At 43.0% G+C, this 19,938-nt stretch overlaps 1 protein-coding gene across 1 annotated transcript; it reads right to left on the bottom strand.

The window, feature by feature from the left end:
- Positions 1-1,929: 1,929 nt before the first annotated feature.
- Positions 1,930-19,177, bottom strand: LOC138949960 (uncharacterized). The gene is made up of 3 exons (XM_070321743.1): positions 17,621-19,177; positions 4,840-5,098; positions 1,930-2,384 (listed from the first exon to the last, which is right to left on the bottom strand). Exons 1-3 carry the CDS (start codon positions 18,893-18,895, stop codon positions 1,930-1,932), a joined length of 1,989 nt encoding a protein of 662 aa, XP_070177844.1. The 5' UTR covers positions 18,896-19,177.
- Between the last annotated feature and the right edge of the window lie 761 nt (positions 19,178-19,938).

Below are 19,938 nucleotides of genomic sequence, written 5' to 3'. Positions count from 1 at the left end.
ACGTACAGAAGTCACACAGATCCGTCTGCGTATGACCGGTACCTAAGGTGCTCCTCGTCCGTATGTGTGTGTGTGTGTGTGTGTGCGTGTGCATTATATGAAGGAGGGGGGGAGTCGAGCTCGGAGCAAGTGCAAAAGTATGTTGGACATATTAACTTATCAACTGATAAGCATATTTTGTATCAAATTCAATGTCTGTACTTTAGGAATTCAGCCATAGTAGCGGTGTAGAAAGGCCAAGCACTTTCACTTCAAGCCGACTCATTTCTCCATCCTGAAAGTCCGATATTGCAAACAGAAGATGGTCAATATACCACTGGAATAAATCTCTAGCCAAGTCATCGCAACGCCATGCAGATGTGCATACGAGAGGGACCCTGTACCAAACGTTGGTCGATGTATATTATGTCACCGATAACTGGAGCAGAACGAAACAATCAGATTGGGACACATACCCACAACAGCTTAGATTCTTAACCCTTAGGCTGGCTGTCGCGACATAATGTCGCGCTACTTTACGTATACTGTGAGTGTCACCTGGTTTGCCACGACATAATTATGTCGCGATACTGGCTCAGTCTGTTTGGTCGGTTCAGATTACCTCCCATGGATGCGAAAACCTATATGACCGTTTTTCTTTATTTTTCGTTCTGTTAATTCACCAGTGGCTTTGTAACATATTGCACCAGTGTATATTGCAATTTGTTACATACATTAGTTGTTGCTAATGCCACTAGTATTAATGTGTAAAGTGAATACATTAATTAGGCCAAAACAAAAAAATAGTCTGTTTACGGTATTCCGACCGACCCTATTTTTTCGCGCGACCCTCGACTTTTTGGGGGGCATTTGGAAAAAAAAAAAAAGTTTGTTTTTTGGCAAAATGACTTAAAAATATGTTTTTTTGGGGGGAAATTTTTTTTCCCGACCTACCAACCTTATTTTTTGGCATATGTTACCGTAAACAGACTGGGTTGGTTTTTTGCCTTACAAAAAACACACCCCTGTGTGCAGGAAGCAGACTGGATGCTGATTGTTGGTTTTGTGTGCAAGTTAAGGGTCGCTTCATCTGACGTATAAGCCCGGGCAGATCTGAGATAAGGCCAAAAAGAAAAATATGTCTGTTTCCGGTAACATCGCCGAAAACAATAGGGTCGGTCGGTCGGTTTTTTTTATTTTTTTATTTTTTATTTTTTATTTTTTAACCTTTTTCTTACGTTTTGTTAACGTCTTTTTACGATTTTTTTATTTTTTTTTTATTTAAACGCTTACTTAGTTTACTTACAATTATTTAGCACATGTTTTTGACCTAGATATATATTGAAACTAAATAAAGTATACTTGACTTCATATATTTTTATTTTTGGTTTTTATTTTATTTTGTGTGTGTGTGTGTGTGTGTGTGTGTGTGTGTGTGTGTGTGTGTGTGTGTGTGTGTGTGTGTGTGTGTGTGTGTGTGTGTGTGTGTGTGTGTGTGTGTGTGTGTGTGTGTGTGTGTGTGTGCGAAAAGCGAAGAAAAAAGCCTTTTGGGTCGGCGCTTAAAAATAGGGTCGGTCGGGTAACCGGAAACAGACATATTTTTCTTTTTGGCCTAGTGAGCAGAACTGTATCCATACGAAGGACTGTGCCCCGCCGGTGTCGTAGAGGCACTGCACTGATGAGCGATGCACTGGCTGCTTCCACCTCTGCTGGTTGTGAGCGATCTTCTGGGTTGTCGCGAAGCTTTTTCCAGTCCATTCTGCGATGTTGTCTGTCCATCTATTCTTCTGTCTTCCCTGTCTCCTCTTCCCGCGTACCGTGCCCTGAAGGATGATGGTCTTGGAGAGCCCGTCTGTTCTTGTTGCAAGGCCATACCATCTCGCTTACCGTGCCCTGGAGGATGGTCTTGGAGAGCCCGTCTGTTCTTGTTGCAAGGCCATACCATCTCGCTTACCGTGCCCTGGAGGATGGTCTTGGAGAGCCCGTCTGTTCTTGTTGCAAGGCCATACCATCTCGCGTGCCGTGCCCTGGAGGATGGTCTTGGAGAGCCCGTCTGTTCGTGTTGCAAGGCCATACCATCTCGCGTGCTGTGCCCTGGAGGATGGTCTTGGAGAGCCCGTCTGTTCTTGTTACATGGCCAAACAATCTCAGCTTCCTCTTGTTGACGGTGGTCAACAGGTCTTCAAAATAATCCACGTGCTGAGTGATGGTTCTACGGACTTCCTCGTTGGTAATGTGCTCTCTGCAGAAGATGCAAAACAACTTTCTGAAGCATCTCATTTCCACAGCTTGGATCTTCTTTTGCAATTCTGTCGTGAGGGTCCATGACTCGGATGCGTACAAGAAGATGGACAGAACCAGCGCACGGAGTAGCTTCAGTTTGGATTTGAGACTGATGATCTTGTCTGTAAGCAACCTCACCTCTCGGTGAAGAAAGTCCAGCCAAACTCAACAGTTATTTCAATGTAATTTGCAGCAGCCGTTGTCAGCAGATCAAGAGAGATCAAACAGAAGACGGTAAATACCACAGGAATATAACATTCTCTGTCCAAAAGCCATGCAAATGCAGCAGACAAATCTGTGACGTAAATATACCGACGACGTATGGAATATTCATAGATGCGCGGACATTGTGAGACGCCTTTTGACTCTTTTCCTCTAAGAGTACACACACGCCTCCAACATTGGTACGGGAATTCAACAGAAGCACACCCTAGAAGGTTAGAGGGCACATCCAACTGTTGCACCATTGACGTGATTTGATCAATAAGATTCTCCTACATACGTGCGAGAGACCCTCCATACGATAACAATATCGTGCAATGTACACGTGGTGATATGTGACCCTCCACCACGGAATGAGTCACATGTCACCTTTGCATGATTTTCATATTTTTTTTACATTTTCCTAACGAGTGTTTTATGCTCTATCCAGCGGTGAAAACCGCTTTAGAAAAGAGCGAAAACTGTTTGAGTTATAAGCCTGTGACTAAGGTGACCCTCACACTGTTACCAGACACTCCCCGGGCTTATATTAAGCCTAGCGCAGAACCGCGCGAGGTGACATGCGACTCATTTCGTGGTGGAGGGTCACATATTATGTAAATGAAGTCGTTTCAAACTAGTCTGGCAGGAGCCTGCTTTTCCACTGCTCATGATGCGAAACTCACCGAAACAAACGTCATTTTAGAAACACTTTTGCGCTTGCCGTTTCCCTTGAAAGAATTTTTAGAACCAACAAGTCACGCTATACTTTCTAAAGTGACGTGTCTTTGCTTTGACGTCAACGTTTGCTTTCGCTCGGAGTTCAATATCTAAGAAAGCAACTCGTGTACATCTGGTACGACACAGCAAGCTACGTAGTAACCCTATTTTATCCAACCTCTACCTTACTGTTTTATCAGGAGCCACAAAAGTAATGACTTGTGCCTTCGTTAGCCGCCTCATTAAGGCAATCTTCTCCGAAACAATTTGAAATCACTTCTTTTTTTCAAAATTAAAGGAACTCAGTTTATGCACATTAGTCACATGATCGCATATGCTTCGCCGAGACCAGCTCGACCCGTGTCGATCTACGGGTTTCAGCTAGCCAGACGATTCTAATCTCAGCGGGTTTTCATAGTCGGTCTATTAAAATTGTATTTCGGACCGGCAGATTGACGTAATGTTTGAATATTGCTTGACAAGACGTTTTGTGTGTGTTACCTCCTGCAAATCTTGACAAATCTAGTACTTAGATACACCGACGACGTTTTGAATATTCATAGTCACGCGGAGAGTACACGGCGAGACACCCAGATGTCTGAATCTAGACGTAGACATTACTCCTGGGAACTGAAGACCCGGAACGTCAACATAACTATGCACGCCCTGGCAGGTTACAGCTAGTACAAGACCCTTTTGCACTGTTCACGTGATCTGATCACTCAGATTCATTGGATTCTCGATCTTATTCTCCGCTTGGTGGGTTGTTTTTTTTTAGACAAAAGGAAAGATATGCAGGACTCTCATATTCGTAAGCTGTATTACTGAAGCTTATCTTCTCGAATTAATTATCCAATGCCTGTTTCGTCTGTCAAACTCGATCGCACCGCTCATTGGCTGATATTCGTCCGCCATCTTGAACCCGCTCGCACAAAAGCATGTCGTTTCCCAAACACAGAAAGCGACTACCGAGGGCGCTCTTGCAAAGAAACGTAGGGCAGATCTGCACTGACCCATAGATTCACACTGCATGTAAATGTACCCATACAGGTTCTCAGATCATTCAAGCATGCTACACGCGTTTGACTTAATAACGCTTAAATGATAGTACTTGCGTATGGCCCAATGACGTTCAAATGACATTTAATGCGTATATATGACCCAATCATTTCAAATGACATATCTCATGTGCATGACCCAATAAGACTCAAATGTCATCTCATGCGTATTACCTAATGACGCTCAAACGCTCGTATGACCCAATAATGGTCACATGACATCACATGCTAAGGCAGGATCTAAAAGGGAGGTGGGGGGGGGGGGGGGGGAGGGGGGGGCGGGTCCTGGGTTCCGGAAACCAGCCCCCTCCCCTTTTTCCCAACAAATGTACCTTGCATGTCAACAGTATCTGGAGCGCAGTGCCCCAGGTTAGCCCCTGTACCCGTGCCTCATGTTGGAAGCCCCTGCCTTCTCATACACTCGGTCCAGCCTTGCATGACTATGACCAAATAAGGCTCTAACAATAGTATGTCACACCCGACGAGATGATGGTTCATGTCCCACGGGCTTGTACAGATTAGGGAGCTGAAATGATTATTCGATAGCTAGATGTCATACCCGAAACACTTGACCCATCAACTTATTCAAGCAACTCACCTCTGGACTTTCTAGACATGTCGCGCAGAATATCAGCGTACTCCTCAGGCGTTGTGTTGTAAGCGTTGTATTCCGAGTGCCACGGTTCCACGCCGTAGGCCGTTCTCAGGGTCAGAAAGATGGCCTCCGCTATGAAGTAAAAGTTGGACCGACCGTGGTTGGGTGAGTTCTTGTTATCGTGGAATATCATGCCGGCCCAGCGCCATCCGAACCTCTCGAAGACTGTCAGAACGAACCGTCCAGCTTTGGCGTAGGCTCCCTGCAGGAGTGAGATAGTTTTTGGTGACGTTATGGTGTACTACGGTGCGCCTTTTGGGTCAAAAGTAATTTCAAAACAAAATTAAACGATTAATTTGATATCTATGGCTTTGAATTGTCAAGTTAACTGCGTAAGTCAAGCCTAACGCTTTAGCGTAGGCTTCCTGCATGAGTGAGATAAGTTTTTAGTGACGTTATGGTGACAGGTGTACTATGGTGCGCCTTTAGGGTCAACATTGATATACAAACAAAATGAAAGGATTTATTTCTATGGCTTTGGTTCTTTTTTGTTAGTAAACTGCTTAAGTCAAGCTTTATGCAATGTACGGTTCTTCCTAAGAAGGATAATTTGTTCAAGGATTTTTTTGGGAGAGGAGTCGGGGGGGGGGGCGATGGAAAGGGGGAGTGAAGTATTGTAGTGGAATGGCATACCGGCCCAACGCCTTTTCAGTCAACAGTGATTTGAAAACAAAATTAAACGATTTACATCTCTGGCTTTGATTTGTCAAGTAAACTGCGTAAGTCAAGCCTCACGCTTTGGCGTAGAATCCCTACAGGAGTGAGATAATTATTGGAATGGAGTAGCATACGAGCTCAACGCCATCCGAACCTTTCGAAGACGGTCAGTACGACTTTCAGCTTTGGTGTAGGCGCTCTGCAGGAGTGAGATAGTTTTGGGTGAACGTGGGAGTTTCAACCCATGAACGAAGAAGAAGAAGAAGAGAAGATCTGGTGTAAGGTCCTCTATTCTCTTCGTGGTGCTGTTAAATGTTTATCTCTTCTAAAACTTCTTCTCCTTTCAGACCGAATGTGTTCAGATTTCTGAAGTTGTTAAAGGAAACATACAATCACTGCACATACTAACATAACAAGCAAAGGTAACTGAGTTTGGTACCGGCACGGTTGGCCTAGTGGTAAGGCGTCCGCCCCGTGATCGGGAGGTCGTGGGTTCGAACCCCGGCCGGGTCATACTTAAGACTTTAAAATTGGCAATCTAGTGGCTGCTCCGCCTGGCGTCTGGCATTATGGGGTTAGTGCTAGGACTGGTTGGTCCGGTGTCAGAATAATGTGACTGGGTGAGACATGAAGCCTGTGCTGCGACTTCGGTCTTGTGTGTGACGCACGTTATATGTCAAAGCAGCACCGCCCTGATATGGCCCTTCGTGGTCGGCTGGGCGTTAAGCAAACAAACAAACAAATAAACCTGAGTTTGGCTCAAGCAGGAACAAAACAACTTCAATATCACTCGGATTACTACGAATTTGAATAGGTGAAAAAAAATCGTAGCATCGAAAAACAAAGATTTAACATCCTTCCACCTTCAGACAATTAACATACGACTCAACACGGGATTGAAATAATTATAAGCTGGGATGCGCTCATGTATACAGAATGAGAAACCGCTACCATACTACCGGTACAAATGGAGCAGAGTTTTTTGGTTATACATAACAACACTGGCGCATTACACAAAAAGCATTCGAAACTTTTTTAACAGTATTTACTTTCTTTCTTTTTTGCATCCTTCTTTGTCTTTTCTTCTTTTTCCTGCATTTGTGTCATTCTTTAATTCTTCCTCCTTCATTTCAACTGTTTTTGCAACTTGGAATTGTCTCACTGAAAGGTCAGCAAAACTGCGCAAACTAGACCTAGTTTTTTAACAGTACATTGACGGGCGCAGTGGCGTACGTGGTAAGACGTCGGCCTCCTAATCGGGAGGTCGTGAGTTCGAATCCTGGTCGCTGTGGGTTTGGCTCGAGCAGGAAAAACCACCTCTTTGTTTTTCGATGCTACGATTTTCCCCATCTCCCAGGTCAACTTATGTGCAGACCTGCTAGTGACTTAACCCCCTTCGTGTGTACACGCAAGCACAAGACCAAGTGCGCACGGAAAAGATCCTGTAATCCATGTCAGAGTTCGGTGGGTTATACAAACACGAAAATACCCAGCATGCCTCCCCCAAAATCGGCGTATGGCGAATGGCGGGGTAAAAACGGTCATACACGTAAAAATCCACTCGTGCTAAAAACATGAGTGAACGTGGGAGTTTATGAACAAAGAAGAAGAAGAAACAGTACATTATTTTTCTTTCTTTCTTTCTTTCTTTTTTGTTTCTCTTTTTTTTTTTTAGGAACATGAACCCGTCTTGCTTGAGCAAAAGCAACATCGATTTAAAGTGGTTCAAACACCTTAACATTATTCACTTTCTGTCTTTCTTCCTTTTAACATAGAGGGGGAATCGAGAGGGTCGTGGTGTATGTGTGTGTGTGCGTGTGTGTCTGTGTGTGTGTGTGTGTGTGAGTGTGTGTGTGTGTGTGTGTGTGTGTGTGTGTGTGTGTGTGTGTGTGTGTGTGTGTGTGTGTGTAGAGCGATTCAGAGTAAACTACTGGACCGATCTTTATGAAATTTTACATGAGAGTTCCTGGGTATGATATCCCCAGAAGTTTTTTTTCATCTTATTCCTTGTCGGTTCCTGATTCCAAAAACCTATAGATATGATATGTTTGGATTAAAAACACGCTCAGAAAGTTATAACGAAGAGAGGTACAGAAAAGCATGCTATGCAGCACAGCGAAACCACTACCGCGCTAAACAGGCTCGTCAGTTTCACTGCGTTTTGCACGAGCGGCGAACCACGGTCATTGTGAAAAAATGCAGTGCGTTCAGTTTCATTCTGTGAGTTCCACAGCTTGACTCAATGTAGTAATTTCGCTTTACGCGACTTGTTTCTTTTTCTTCCTGCATTTTTACACCCCCGGTATAGGGGTGTGTATAGGATTCGGTCGATGTGTTTGTTTGTTTGTTTGTGTGTTTGTGTGTTTGTGTTCGCATATAGATCTCAAGAATGAACGGACCGATCGTCACCAAACTTGGTGAACAGGTTCTATACATTCCTGAGACGGTCCTTACAAAAATTGGGACCAGTCAAACACACGGTTGGGAGTTATTGGTGGATTAAGATTCTACAAGGACTTATAGAGGGACATATTAATGGTCAAAGGGAAATAACCACACTTGTTAGCAGTGCCTGCTCAGTTGGTGGCAGTGAGAATGGTAAGGACGGGGGTGTTTTTCCTACCTCGGAGGAATTTCTTGTTGTCATTGTTTTGTCTTCCCCCTTTGTTTCGACTTGTTTTGCAACTTGGAATTGTCTCACTGAAAGGTAAGCAAAAGCGCACAAGCTAGACCTATTTTTTAACGGTAAGCATACATTTTCTTTCTTTCTTTCTTTCTTTTTTATATTTAGTCAAGTTTTGACTAAATATTTTAACATCGAGGGGGAATCGAAACGAGGGTCGTGGTGTATGTGCGTGTGTCTGTCTGTCTGTCTGTCTGTCTGTGTGTGTGTGTAGAGCGATTCAGACTAAACTACTGGACCGATCTTTATGAAATTTGACATGAGAGTTCCTGGGTATGAAATCCCCGAACGTTTTTTTCATTTTTTTGATAAATGTCTTTGATGACGTCATATCCGGCTTTTCGTGAAAGTTGAGGCGGCACTGTCACGCCCTCATTTTTCAACCAAATTGGTTGAAATTTTGGTCAAGTAATCTTCGACGAAGCCCGGACTTCGGTATTGCATTTCAGCTTGGTAGCGTAAAAATGAATTAATGACTTTGGTCATTAAAAATCTGAAAATTGTAAAAAAAAATAAAAATTTATAAAACGATCCAAATTTACGTTTATCTTATTCTCCATCATTTGCTGATTCCAAAAACATATAAATATGTTATATTCGGATTAAAAACAAGCTCTGAAAATTAAATATATAAAAATTATTATCAAATTGTTTTTTTCGAAATCAATTTAAAAACACTTTCATCTTATTCCTTGTCGGTTTCTGATTCCAAAAAAATATAGATATGATATGTTTGGATTAAAAACACGCTCAGAAAGTTAAAACGAACAGAGGTACAGAAAAGCGTGCTATCCTTCTCAGCGCAACGAATACCCCGCTCTTCTTGTCAATTCCCCGGGCACTGCCTTTGCCACGGGCGGTGGAGTGACGATGCTACGAGTATACGGTCTTGCTGCGTTGCGTTGCGTTCAGTTTCATTCTGTGAGTTCGACAGCTACTTGACTAAATATTGTATTTTCGCCTTACGCGACTTGTTTCATTCTTACTTTTCTTTTCTTTTCTTTCTTTTTTTCTTTCTTTCTTCCTTCTTCCTGTCTTTCTCTCTTTCTTTTTTCAAGCAACATTAAACCGTCTCTTTCTTTCTTACTTTCTTTCTGTCTGCCTTTCTCTCTTTCTGTCTTTCTGTCTGTCTTTCTTTCTTTTTTCTGTCTTTCTTTCTGTCTTTCTTTCTTTTTTTCAAGCAACATTAAACCGTCTCTTTCTTTCTTTTTTTTTCTTCTTCTTTTTCCCTTTTCTCTCTTTCTCTTCTCTCTCCTCTTCTTCTTTCTCTTCTTCCACTCTTTCTCTTTCTTTTTTCCTTTTCTCTCTTCTTTTCTGTATTTATTTATTCAATTTTTTTATTCTCTTTTTGCTTGTCCCGACGCTTGTTCCTTCTCCCAGTATGCTCCCACGCCGCGCCGTCCCAGCACTCACTGCAACATCCACCCCTGAACTTCGTTCCGCCGCCAGACTTTGTCGAATCAATGAGCCCCCAGTGTTGGTCAGACACCTGGGCACCCTCACTCATTTTACAGACACTCCAGGGAAGGATGTCAGGCCGCTGCGGTAGGCTACCCTCGGAAGATGACACTGCACTGCTGCTGAGTCACTTCGACGGTGTTCAGTATTGGTCTTGTTCCTGGCCAGGGACACAGGCACCGCTACCTACTAAGCCCTCTACTGACTTACGACACTGACTGTTAAGTCGCGGAGCCAGACTGAGTGAGCGTCTCCTCAGAGAGCAGACCGCCACTGGGTCCCTCCGTCGACCCCCCTGGAGCATCCCAGGCTGGCAGCAGAATATTCAGGGATGGCTGGAACAGGAACACTGGGACCAAGGTCACCATGAGAGCCCTGAGCAGGAAGGGTCACAAGAATCGAGACAAGTTTTTTTTTCTCGCGCTTTCGTGAAGTGAATGACACTCGGCTGTGTGATCCCAGCCTTCCCATTGGAACTTTAGCACTTCCAGTCTAGGTTGGAGCCGATCGAAGCTCGAAAAACCCACGCACCCCTTACGGGACTCGAACCACGATCTCCCGGCCCGCAGTCCGATGCGCTGACCACTGCGCCACACCGGCCCCCCGTGGCGCAGTGGTTAGCGCATCGGACTGCGGGCGTCTCTTTCTTTCTTTCTTTCTTTCTTTCTTTCTTACTTTCTCTCTTTCTTTATTTCTGTCTTTCTGTCTTTCTTTCTTTCTCTCTTACTTTCTTTCTTTCTTTTTTCAAGCAACATTAAACCGTCTCACTTGAGAACAAAAGCAAAAGCAATCTAAAGTGGTCCAAACTTCTTTACAGTATTTACATTTGTGCCGCGGTCGTTCCCTGTTTTGCTAGAAACAAACGTAAGCCGCTTTCAACGGCGGAATTGAGTGAAGATCCATTCCGAATGTGTCTGCCTGATTGAACAGTATCAGACCTTCTTAGCAGGCTATAATACAGAAAGTACACAGTAACTTTTATCAATGATCTGTTGAAAGAGAGAGAAAACAAATCTGCTCTAAACAGTTTGTTGTACGCCCATGCTATTTTTCGGACAATGAACTCATTTGTAGCGAGTGCATTGCTCATAACAGAAGCATGAGAGTTTAAACGAACATGTTACAATGTGACCGGAATTTGTGGGGCTCTTTTTGTGTATACATTTGACAGTTTTTCTCTTAATTTCTGAAAATCAGGAACTATTTGCATATGTATCTACCACAGTAAAGTTACAAAGGTTAAAAACAAAAAAGCTGATATATGCTAGCACTTGTTACTTCAAATCATATTATTTGACAAGTATAAGTGAGAGTCGGGATTTGTTCTTGTGCTGAAATACCAATGGGAACATAGCGAACGCAATCACTGTCACCATTTTGAATTGTCTGGCTGAGGGGCGGGTGGTGTACGTTTTTTATCACACACAAAAAATATCAAAGCAAATGCTATATAGTTCTGAAGAAGAAAAGTTGTTCAGGACAACCAGAACCATTTTCTGTGAACATGACTTGATTCCAGGTTTCGCGGTTTGAGCATATTCAGAAACCAGGAGAAAAAATGGTCAAATGTATACCCAAAAAAGCCCCACAATCAACGTCACATTATAATATATTCGTTTAAACTCTCGTGCTTCTTTAAACTATAAGGAACATTGGACAGAACCTGACTGAGGAATGTGGTGTAACAGCTCTAGACAGGTGTTTGTTTGTTTGTTTGTTTGTTTGCTTAACGCCCAGCCGACCACGAAGGGCCATATCAGGGCGGTGCTGCTTTGACATATAACGTGCGCCACAAACAAAACAGAAGTCGCAGCACAGGCTTCATGTCTCACCCAGTCACATTATTCTGACACCGGACCAACCAGTCCTAGCACTAACCCCATAATGCCAGACGCCAGGCGGAGCAGCCACTAGATTGCCAATTTTAAAGTCTTAGGTATGACCCGGCCGTGGTCTAGACAGGTGTGATAAGCGTACCCACAGTACACCTGTCTGGCCAGAGAGGTCAGTGTGGCACGTGAATCGAGGCTCCTCAGGTTTTGACATTTACCCATGTTTGGTCGAATCTCTCAAAATATCACTGGGGTAGAGGGAAAAAAGGTCAAGTATAGGACTGAACTCTTTGAACACAACATTGTACTTATCGTTCTGCACAACGTTTCTTATTAGGCACAGGCGCTTAGAACGGTACCCACGGAATACGCGCTATATAAGCTTCATATTGATTGATTGATTGAATATATACACGTAGTTTTGATTCTTAAAAAAAAAAAATTAAAAGTCCACTGTTTGTCCCTTAGCCAGATTATTCTAGCACACTCTTGTCTATTTCCTTAACATATACGCACTCTTTGCAGTCTGACTTATTTTAAGAATGTCTCCGAATGTAGTAAATTGAAGTCGTCAATGACCAATGCCGGTTATCGGCTTGGAACCATTAGCTTGTCCAGACTAATGCTCTGTTTTTGGAGAGAGAAAAAAAGAGAAGAAAAAAAGAAGAAAACAAGAACATAGTCTTCGACCTCATTTCCTGCAACTAGATGCAAAAGTGCACATGTTTAGATTAAAGCTAAACTAAAAATTGCATGCCTACATTAAAGAGTTTTCACTTGTTCAATGTATAATAGTTTGCATCCGCTCCTATATGTGCACTCTTAGCTTCACACAATCTTAGTTAATACCGTCAGCAAACGGTGTTCGCATTAACCGAGCATAGACCTTGGACTAGTGTGTTTTCTAAATCGATATTTTATTTTTGTTGTTGTTGTTTTGCTGAGTTTTGTTTTGGAGAATAATTTTGGTACATTCGCCAAAATTAGCAGCGAATTCGAAAATAAACTTCCAGAAATAGATATAATCCGTTTCACAACAAAAATATCGTATAATTATGATCTCCAACGATAACGTATTTGTAATCTTCCTATCAAAATAGTTGTGCCAAAATTACGGCAAAACGTAATATTGATCAGACAGGTGAACGATCTATAGACAATGCAATATACCTTCCAGGCATTCCAGTTCCCAAGAGATTATCACATTTCTGTTTCTTGAACGGTGCAATAGTAATGTAGCGAGGAATGGAATCGGGTGACTTTTTTTGTACAAATCGATAACTGCTGACAAACTCATGTTTCTTTTTTCGTCCTTGATTGTGATGGATATTCAATGTTTGTGAGCAAAATGCTTGAGATGAGTGTTATTGCATGGAAGCATGCAATGGAACGCTCCTTTGGGGACCTAAACAAGTTTAAAAAATAAGTGTTTTTGGCTAAGGACAAAATCCATGTTTCTGATTCCGCGACGGAGCCTAATTTTGTGTATCTCCCGACCCCAGAGCATTTTTGACCCTTCAAAAACATTAACTGAAATGAAAACAAGTCGCGTAAGGCGAAAATACAATATTTAGTCAAGTAGCTGTCGAACTCACAGAATGAAACTGAACGCAATGCCATTTTACTCGTAGCATCGTCAGGCCACCGCTCATGGCAAAGGCAGTGAAATTGACAAGAAGAGCGGGGTAGTAGTTGCGCTAAGAAGGATAGCACGCTTTTCTGTACCTCTCTTTGTTTTAACTTTCTGAGCGTGTTTTTAATCCAAACATATCATATCTATATGTTTTTGGAATCAGGAACCGACAAGGAATAAGATGAAAGTGTTTTTAAATTGATTTGGACAATTTAATTTTGATAATAATTTTTTTATATTTAATTTTCAGAGCTTGTTTTTAATCCGAATATAACATATTTATATGCTTTTGGAATCAGCAAATGATGGAGAATAAGATAAACGTAAATTTAAATCGTTTTATAAATTTTATTTTTTTTTACAATTTTCCGATTTTTAATGACCAAAGTCATTAATGAATTTTTAAGCCACCAAGCTGAAATGCAATACCGAACCCCGGGCTTCGTCGAAGATTACTTGACCAAAATTTGAACCAATAAGCCGGATATGACGTCATCAAAGACATTTATAAAAAAAATGAAAAAAACGTTCGGGGATTTCATACCCAGGAACTCTCATGTCAAATTTCATAAAGATCGGTCCAGTAGTTTAGTCTGAATCGCTCTACACACACACACACACACACACACACACGCACGCACACACACACGCACGCACATACACCACGACCCTCGTTTCGATTCCCCCTCGATGTTAAAATATTTAGTCAAAACTTGACTATATATATAAAAAAGAAGATTTTGCATACTTTACACATAAAGTAACTTGTTTCCGACAACCGTGGGACACAGAAGATATGAACTACCAATAAAAAGCGTCATGCGCCAGTGTAAGTTGAAAACAAACTTCCAACCAAAATCGACCTACGGACCCTAATTTGCTTGGACTTTTTTTTTTAACCTTAAAAGGAGGTGGTCTTAAAATTGACATGAATTTACAACATAAGAGAAAATCTGTAAAATTAAAGGTACTGAACTTGTCAAATCCAGGTGCACGGAGCCCCTGGGGCTTTGAGTCATACCTCAGGCAGCTATCCGTTAGAAGAACTACCAAGTTTCATTGACTTGCACCCAAAGAGTCAAGAACTGCGATTTTTTTACGAATTCATTTCGTACTCGGACCCGGCTGGTCTTGACCTATTTTTGGATCTAAATTTAGATCAGGTAGATCACCACATCATGCTGCCATGCACAAAAAGACACGTCACTAAGCAAACTATGTCAGACGTCATCATGAGTTTGTGTAAAACAAAATGGAGGCCGAAATCACTCAGTTGAATCGAACTCCGACCAAACACCACGTAATAACTAGGTTAATTTATGCACTCGCGTGAACAAGAAACTGTCGAGCTTCACAGATGTCGTCGTTGGGTAGTTTTGGGTTTGTTTTACTACCATAGGAGGATTTTTGAACTGTAAATGCACTCAGCTGCAACAAAAACGCAAAACGAAGGCTGTGAGCTGCACTGTGCCTTTAAAGTAAGGGTCTCTTGAAACGGGTGAGGGGGTCGTGTGGGGACGGGTGGAAGGGGTAAAAACCGTACTTAATGAGCGCTTCTGGGGTGATATAACGCGAGACAACTCGTGTGATCTTGCCGCGAGGTTTTGCCTGTTACCATTGCCTTTTTACCGTATAAAATGCACGACTTACACACGAACTGTTACCAAAGCGACATGCTATTTGGGACCAATGCACGTTTTTTTCTTTTCTCGTGTGATCTTGCCGCCAGGTTCCGCCTGTTACCAGCCGAAAGAAAGAAGGGGCATAACCTCACCAGAACCGCCCATTGGGAGTCAACATGTCCAAAACGATGGAGTTTGGCAGAGAGTTTGTGAGAGTTTATGTGTGTTTATTTTAGCTCATACATGGGATTGTAGTTTCTTGTCTTGAGAACCCAGGCGGGGCGTCATGCGAGACAAGATTCAGCATCCATCTTAAAATTCTCTGTTTAGCTCTCGGCCTATTCTTTAAAAACGTTTCACATTTAAAGGCGTACCTCAGTAAAAAGAAGAAGGTTCCCTAAAACACAGATCCTTTTACAGTCAGTATTTCAATCTTGTTAACCAGAGATGGCCAACTCAAAATTTAAACTCGCCAGCCGGGCGAGTAACTTCAAAAAAGTAACTAGCCCGTCAGAAATGTCGCTGACCCGGTTCCTACCACAGTTGCTGCATCTGCAGCGTTTATAACACTTTGAAACTAGATACAGAAGTGTTGCATTTGACCAGCATTTTCACTGGACAGCCGGGCGAGTTGCCAGGCGGTTTCTACTAGCCCAGCGGATTGTTTCCTTGCCCCTGGCCATCGGGCGGACGATTTGGCCATCCCTGTTAACAATCTTTAATTTCTTTCAAAAAGTTAAAAAATTTTAAAAATTTTATAAAAATGTCCGAGGGTACATCCGAGAGTATGTGAGGGTGGATTGAAAAGGGGAAGAGTGGTGCATCATGTCAAGTCAGCGATAGAGTATCGATCACCTGGTGACGTTTAAAAGCATGCAGAAATAGTTGATTAAAGAGGGATGGGATTACTCTACTAAATTGTCACTAGGAGGTAAGACCACCATGGACTAAGCTATAAGCTCGTGTGCTTTTCGAATTAAATTCATTTTGACGACAAGTTATAATACTGAATTAATTAAATATAAAAAGAAGAAGAAAGCCTTATGAAATCCACTATATAGGGCGAACACTTCTTGAGCATGACCACAAAACTCAACTGTCCTCCTCGTTGCTATGGCAACGCGTCATTGCAGAGGAGGCGACATGACGTCTCCCTGGCGACAAGCGACACCGCCCCCTAGCGGACGTGATAGACATTGCAACAAAATGAGCCCTCACTGGCAAAATGCGTGATGGTAATGCGACCAACGCGATTGCAGTGTGTCCCATGCAAGTCTGGTTTCAGCGCTTTGGGAGACCATAATTCCTTCTCCGGCGACAGTTATAGTATTACGGCAGTCTGGCATTTAACCACTGGATGTGCATCAGTTTACTGGCGAGGCCTAATTATTATCGCTGGTGTCAGGTATAATACGAATCGGGCAATGTTAGATTACTATATAGAATTAGAGGACTGGGGAAAATGCATGCACTTTGGCCATGCGGAGAATCATTTGATAGTGACATATGAGAACAGGGATGGCCAAATCTCAAAATGTTTTGTCTGTCTGTTTGTTTGTCTGTGGTCGCCATACCTCATATATGGCAATTAAGAGACAGGAACAAGATAGTGTTTCAAGCACGCTGCCTAGGAGCCGCAGATGTGCACCTGGGTTTTAGTTTCTTGCTTAATTGTTTACTTTCTCAGATGATAAAACTACCTATCATTGAATACATTCTACATACTGCAAGACCAGCACAGCGCCTTCTGTATAAGTATAGCAAGTACATAATGCCAGTGATGTTAAAGACTCTCTATTCCTCCCATGACAAGAACAAATGAAGAAGAACAAACATTACCGGACAGTTCCGGAAATGTTCAGAAGCAAAGGGAGATAACTCTTACTTTGTTATCAAATCAAGGAAGGTAACCCTAATAATGATTGGATAGTTCTGACTTCTCATGTCTTGAAATGCTTTAGGGCTCTGCTAACAACCGGGCGAAGCCGGGCTTGACTGCTAGTAATCCTGTGTATTAGAAGTGCGAGACTTTCAAGTCTGTGCGGAGACGTAGCCAAGACGTAGATAAGACGTAGACAGGACGTAGTTGGTTGGTTAAATGTTGGGTTTTAATGTATTTTCAACATATTCTGGACATATTCAATTCTATCATTTTCTCAGTTTCAGGTTTTTTTCTCTCTATTTTGTGTCTGTTTGGTTGAAACCATTGTACATGTAGGTCTACCACAGCACAAATGAAAAAGATTTATATAAAAAAAAACTAAAAAAACCACCATAATTGTCTCACACTTGGTGACAGAGGGCAGAATAATACTAATCACTGCCAAGGGTGTTTAATATTCAAATGAGAAAGTGAGTTGTGTTATATAAATAAAGAATAAGGATGGTTGCGGGGAGGGGGGGGGGGGGTGGTAGGCTTGCCTTTGTAGTGGTCAATGTCTATCGGTTTTCTGGCGATGTCTAATCGCTATTGTTGATGTCAGGCATTCTACGAATGTATCAACATTTAAGATCGTGCGAAGAAGAAGACTGGCGGTAGATCAATATATATATATATTATATAGAATTGGAGAACTGTGAGAAATCCTGTTCAGGTAAAGTTGTTTGTTAGCAACCAATGTAGCGATTGAACAATGTATTTCTCTTCTTTGAGCCATGGTACATCTGAAGCCGACTAAAGCTCACATGAAGGCGATTAACCGAGACTTTAAAGAGTGCCTGTTTATATCATGTGCGTGCAATCGTAAAAAAGAGAATTCTGACTAAAGTGAATCGATATATAAGTAAAAGTTTGACTCAAAAAGCGCACCATAACCGTAAAACCCTAAACAAAACATACCTGCACTCTGGTGAGCAGCCTGTACTCCCGGCGATCGGCGAAAGCGCTCACCAATGCTCCAGCCGTGAGGATCGGGATCTGCCAGCGGAAACTGAACCTGGCCAGAGGAGCCACAGCGTAATCACAAGCAGGCCCCACAAACACGTGAGCTGCCTTCTCCACATAGAGATCGATCCCTTGCAGAGGCCCGTACGTCTCAGAACAGTGGGAGTCCCGCAGCACCAGGTTGATCTTTTTCTTGGGCAGGATTTGCTTCCGCACGATGAGGTCGACGGCGAGTTTGAGAGCGGGGTGCGCCTGCTGGATGACCCACGGGAAGGACCCGCTGAAGGGCAGGATGACCCCGATGTTCACCGAGTCGGGGCTATCAGCTGGGTCAAGGCCGTTGTTGTTGTTGTTGCTGTTGTTGTTGTTGTTGTTGTTGTTGTCTACGACGGTGTCCAGAAAGTCGGGGTTGGAGGGGGAGTCAGAAGAGGTGGTCGGGGCCGAGAGGTCACGTTTGATGTTGTACCTGACTGCCGCGTCTGTCGTGTGCTGAGTGTTGTCGATGTTTCGGCCGACGGCAAACCCGCCCGACACCGGGTCCACCTTCGCGGCTGAACGTGACGTCATTTCTATCGTGACGTCATCATCCGTGACGTCCTGTTCGTACTTTGACTCTGAGGTTGTCCCCTTGTTATATTGAGGTTCTGAAGGGAAATCTTCCAACACATTATCGTCTGCAGACAAATCTGAGGAAGGTTCGGCAGTGGCCGAATCCTCAGGGATTGCGTTGTTCGACACACCAGCTTCTCTTTTGGAGCGAACGGGGAGATACTCGTCGCTAGGATCAACACTGTACGTTCTGGGGTCAACAAATGTGACGCTAACAAGCCGAGCTCCTTCGAGGGTGAAAGATTTATCCGTTTTTGTACCAAACGCAGCTCGAGGCGCATCGTGAAAACCAGAGGTTGGTGTGCTTCTCCCGAGCACGTTCAGTTCATCATTAGCTTCACCCATCTTTGACTGAGGAAAAGACCCAGGCATTCCAGCGTCCTTGTTAACGCTCTGGTCGGGTGCTGGTGTAGTCTGAAAATTGTTTGGTTGAGGGTCCACAGATTTCCCCAGAGATTTGGTCCGGAATTGAAGTTCATTGGCAGTTCCAGACGACATCTCTGCGTAAAGTTCGCCCCCCACTGCTTTACCGGTGCGTAATTGGTTTCGTATTGATTGACTTTTGAAGGCCTTCGGAGTATCTTCACTCGGCTGATTCGATTGGGATTGGTTTTCCAGCATGTTTTCTGTCTCTGATTGGGTGGATACTGTTGAACTTGATTCCCTGGGACTGTTCCCATCTTGTGTTGATTCGTCTTTGGTATTGTCACGCGATTCTGCTGTAATGGTCGTGGGTGGTGTGTGACAAGGTGTGTGTCCAGAGTTGTGCACACTAATCTGAGGCAATGGTTTTGATTTGGTTTTGATAATGACACCCTTGTCGGACACAGAACGTGGTTTTGGCTGAAGAAAAGTGGAATGTCTATTGTTCCACTCCTGCTGTTCGGAACCAGATGGTGCGTCCTTTCCCCTTCCTCGACCTGGTTTTGAGTTGAGTGAGGTGAGATCTAAGGGAATTTGTTGAAGGTCAAGTCCCTCGACATCTTTGGTATAGAAAACGTGGTTTGAATCTTTTGAAAATATCACAGACTTGCTTGTGGTTCTAGAGTTATGTAGTAATTCTTCCGCTGTCGACGACGAGTGTGACTGCTCATTTTCTGAGTCTGTGTCTGATACGATGTGAGCAAAATTGTGGCTTGATGATGATGTCATAAATGTCGCGCCTGACGTCACCGCTGTTGCGTCATCTGCCGTGACGTCACGAGTCAATTTTGATTGGTCTGCGTAGGCTGACGTGACCACGTGATAGCCCACGTGTTGGCAAATGCAGAGAAGCATTGTCAAGTGAAAGTAGTTCATCGCACCCACAAGCACAAACACTTGACCTAAACTGGCCCGAAGTATGCGTAAAATTCGTCGATACATTGTGTCGTACGCACTACTTTATAGGGTTTCCATTTGGGGAAAAAAAACCAGTGTGATTTATCACGCACTAAAGAATACTCCACTTCACAACGAAGAAATCCTTGTCAGAAACAATCCACTTCCTTTCAAAGTTGAGTTTCGTGACAATGGATACCATTATCAGATAGTCCACATTTCTTACCATAAAGTGTCAACGTTGTCGGCAGTTGAAAAGATAGTATCTCATGAAGCGTTTTAATTTCATTTTAAGAGAGAGTTGTGTCTATAGGCTTGATAAAACACATACCGCACCAAAGAGT

Source organism: Littorina saxatilis, linkage group LG16 (genome assembly GCF_037325665.1).
Source record: "Littorina saxatilis isolate snail1 linkage group LG16, US_GU_Lsax_2.0, whole genome shotgun sequence".
Classification (NCBI taxonomy): domain Eukaryota; kingdom Metazoa; phylum Mollusca; class Gastropoda; order Littorinimorpha; family Littorinidae; genus Littorina; species Littorina saxatilis.
This window is presented reverse-complemented; position numbering and strand designations above follow the sequence as displayed.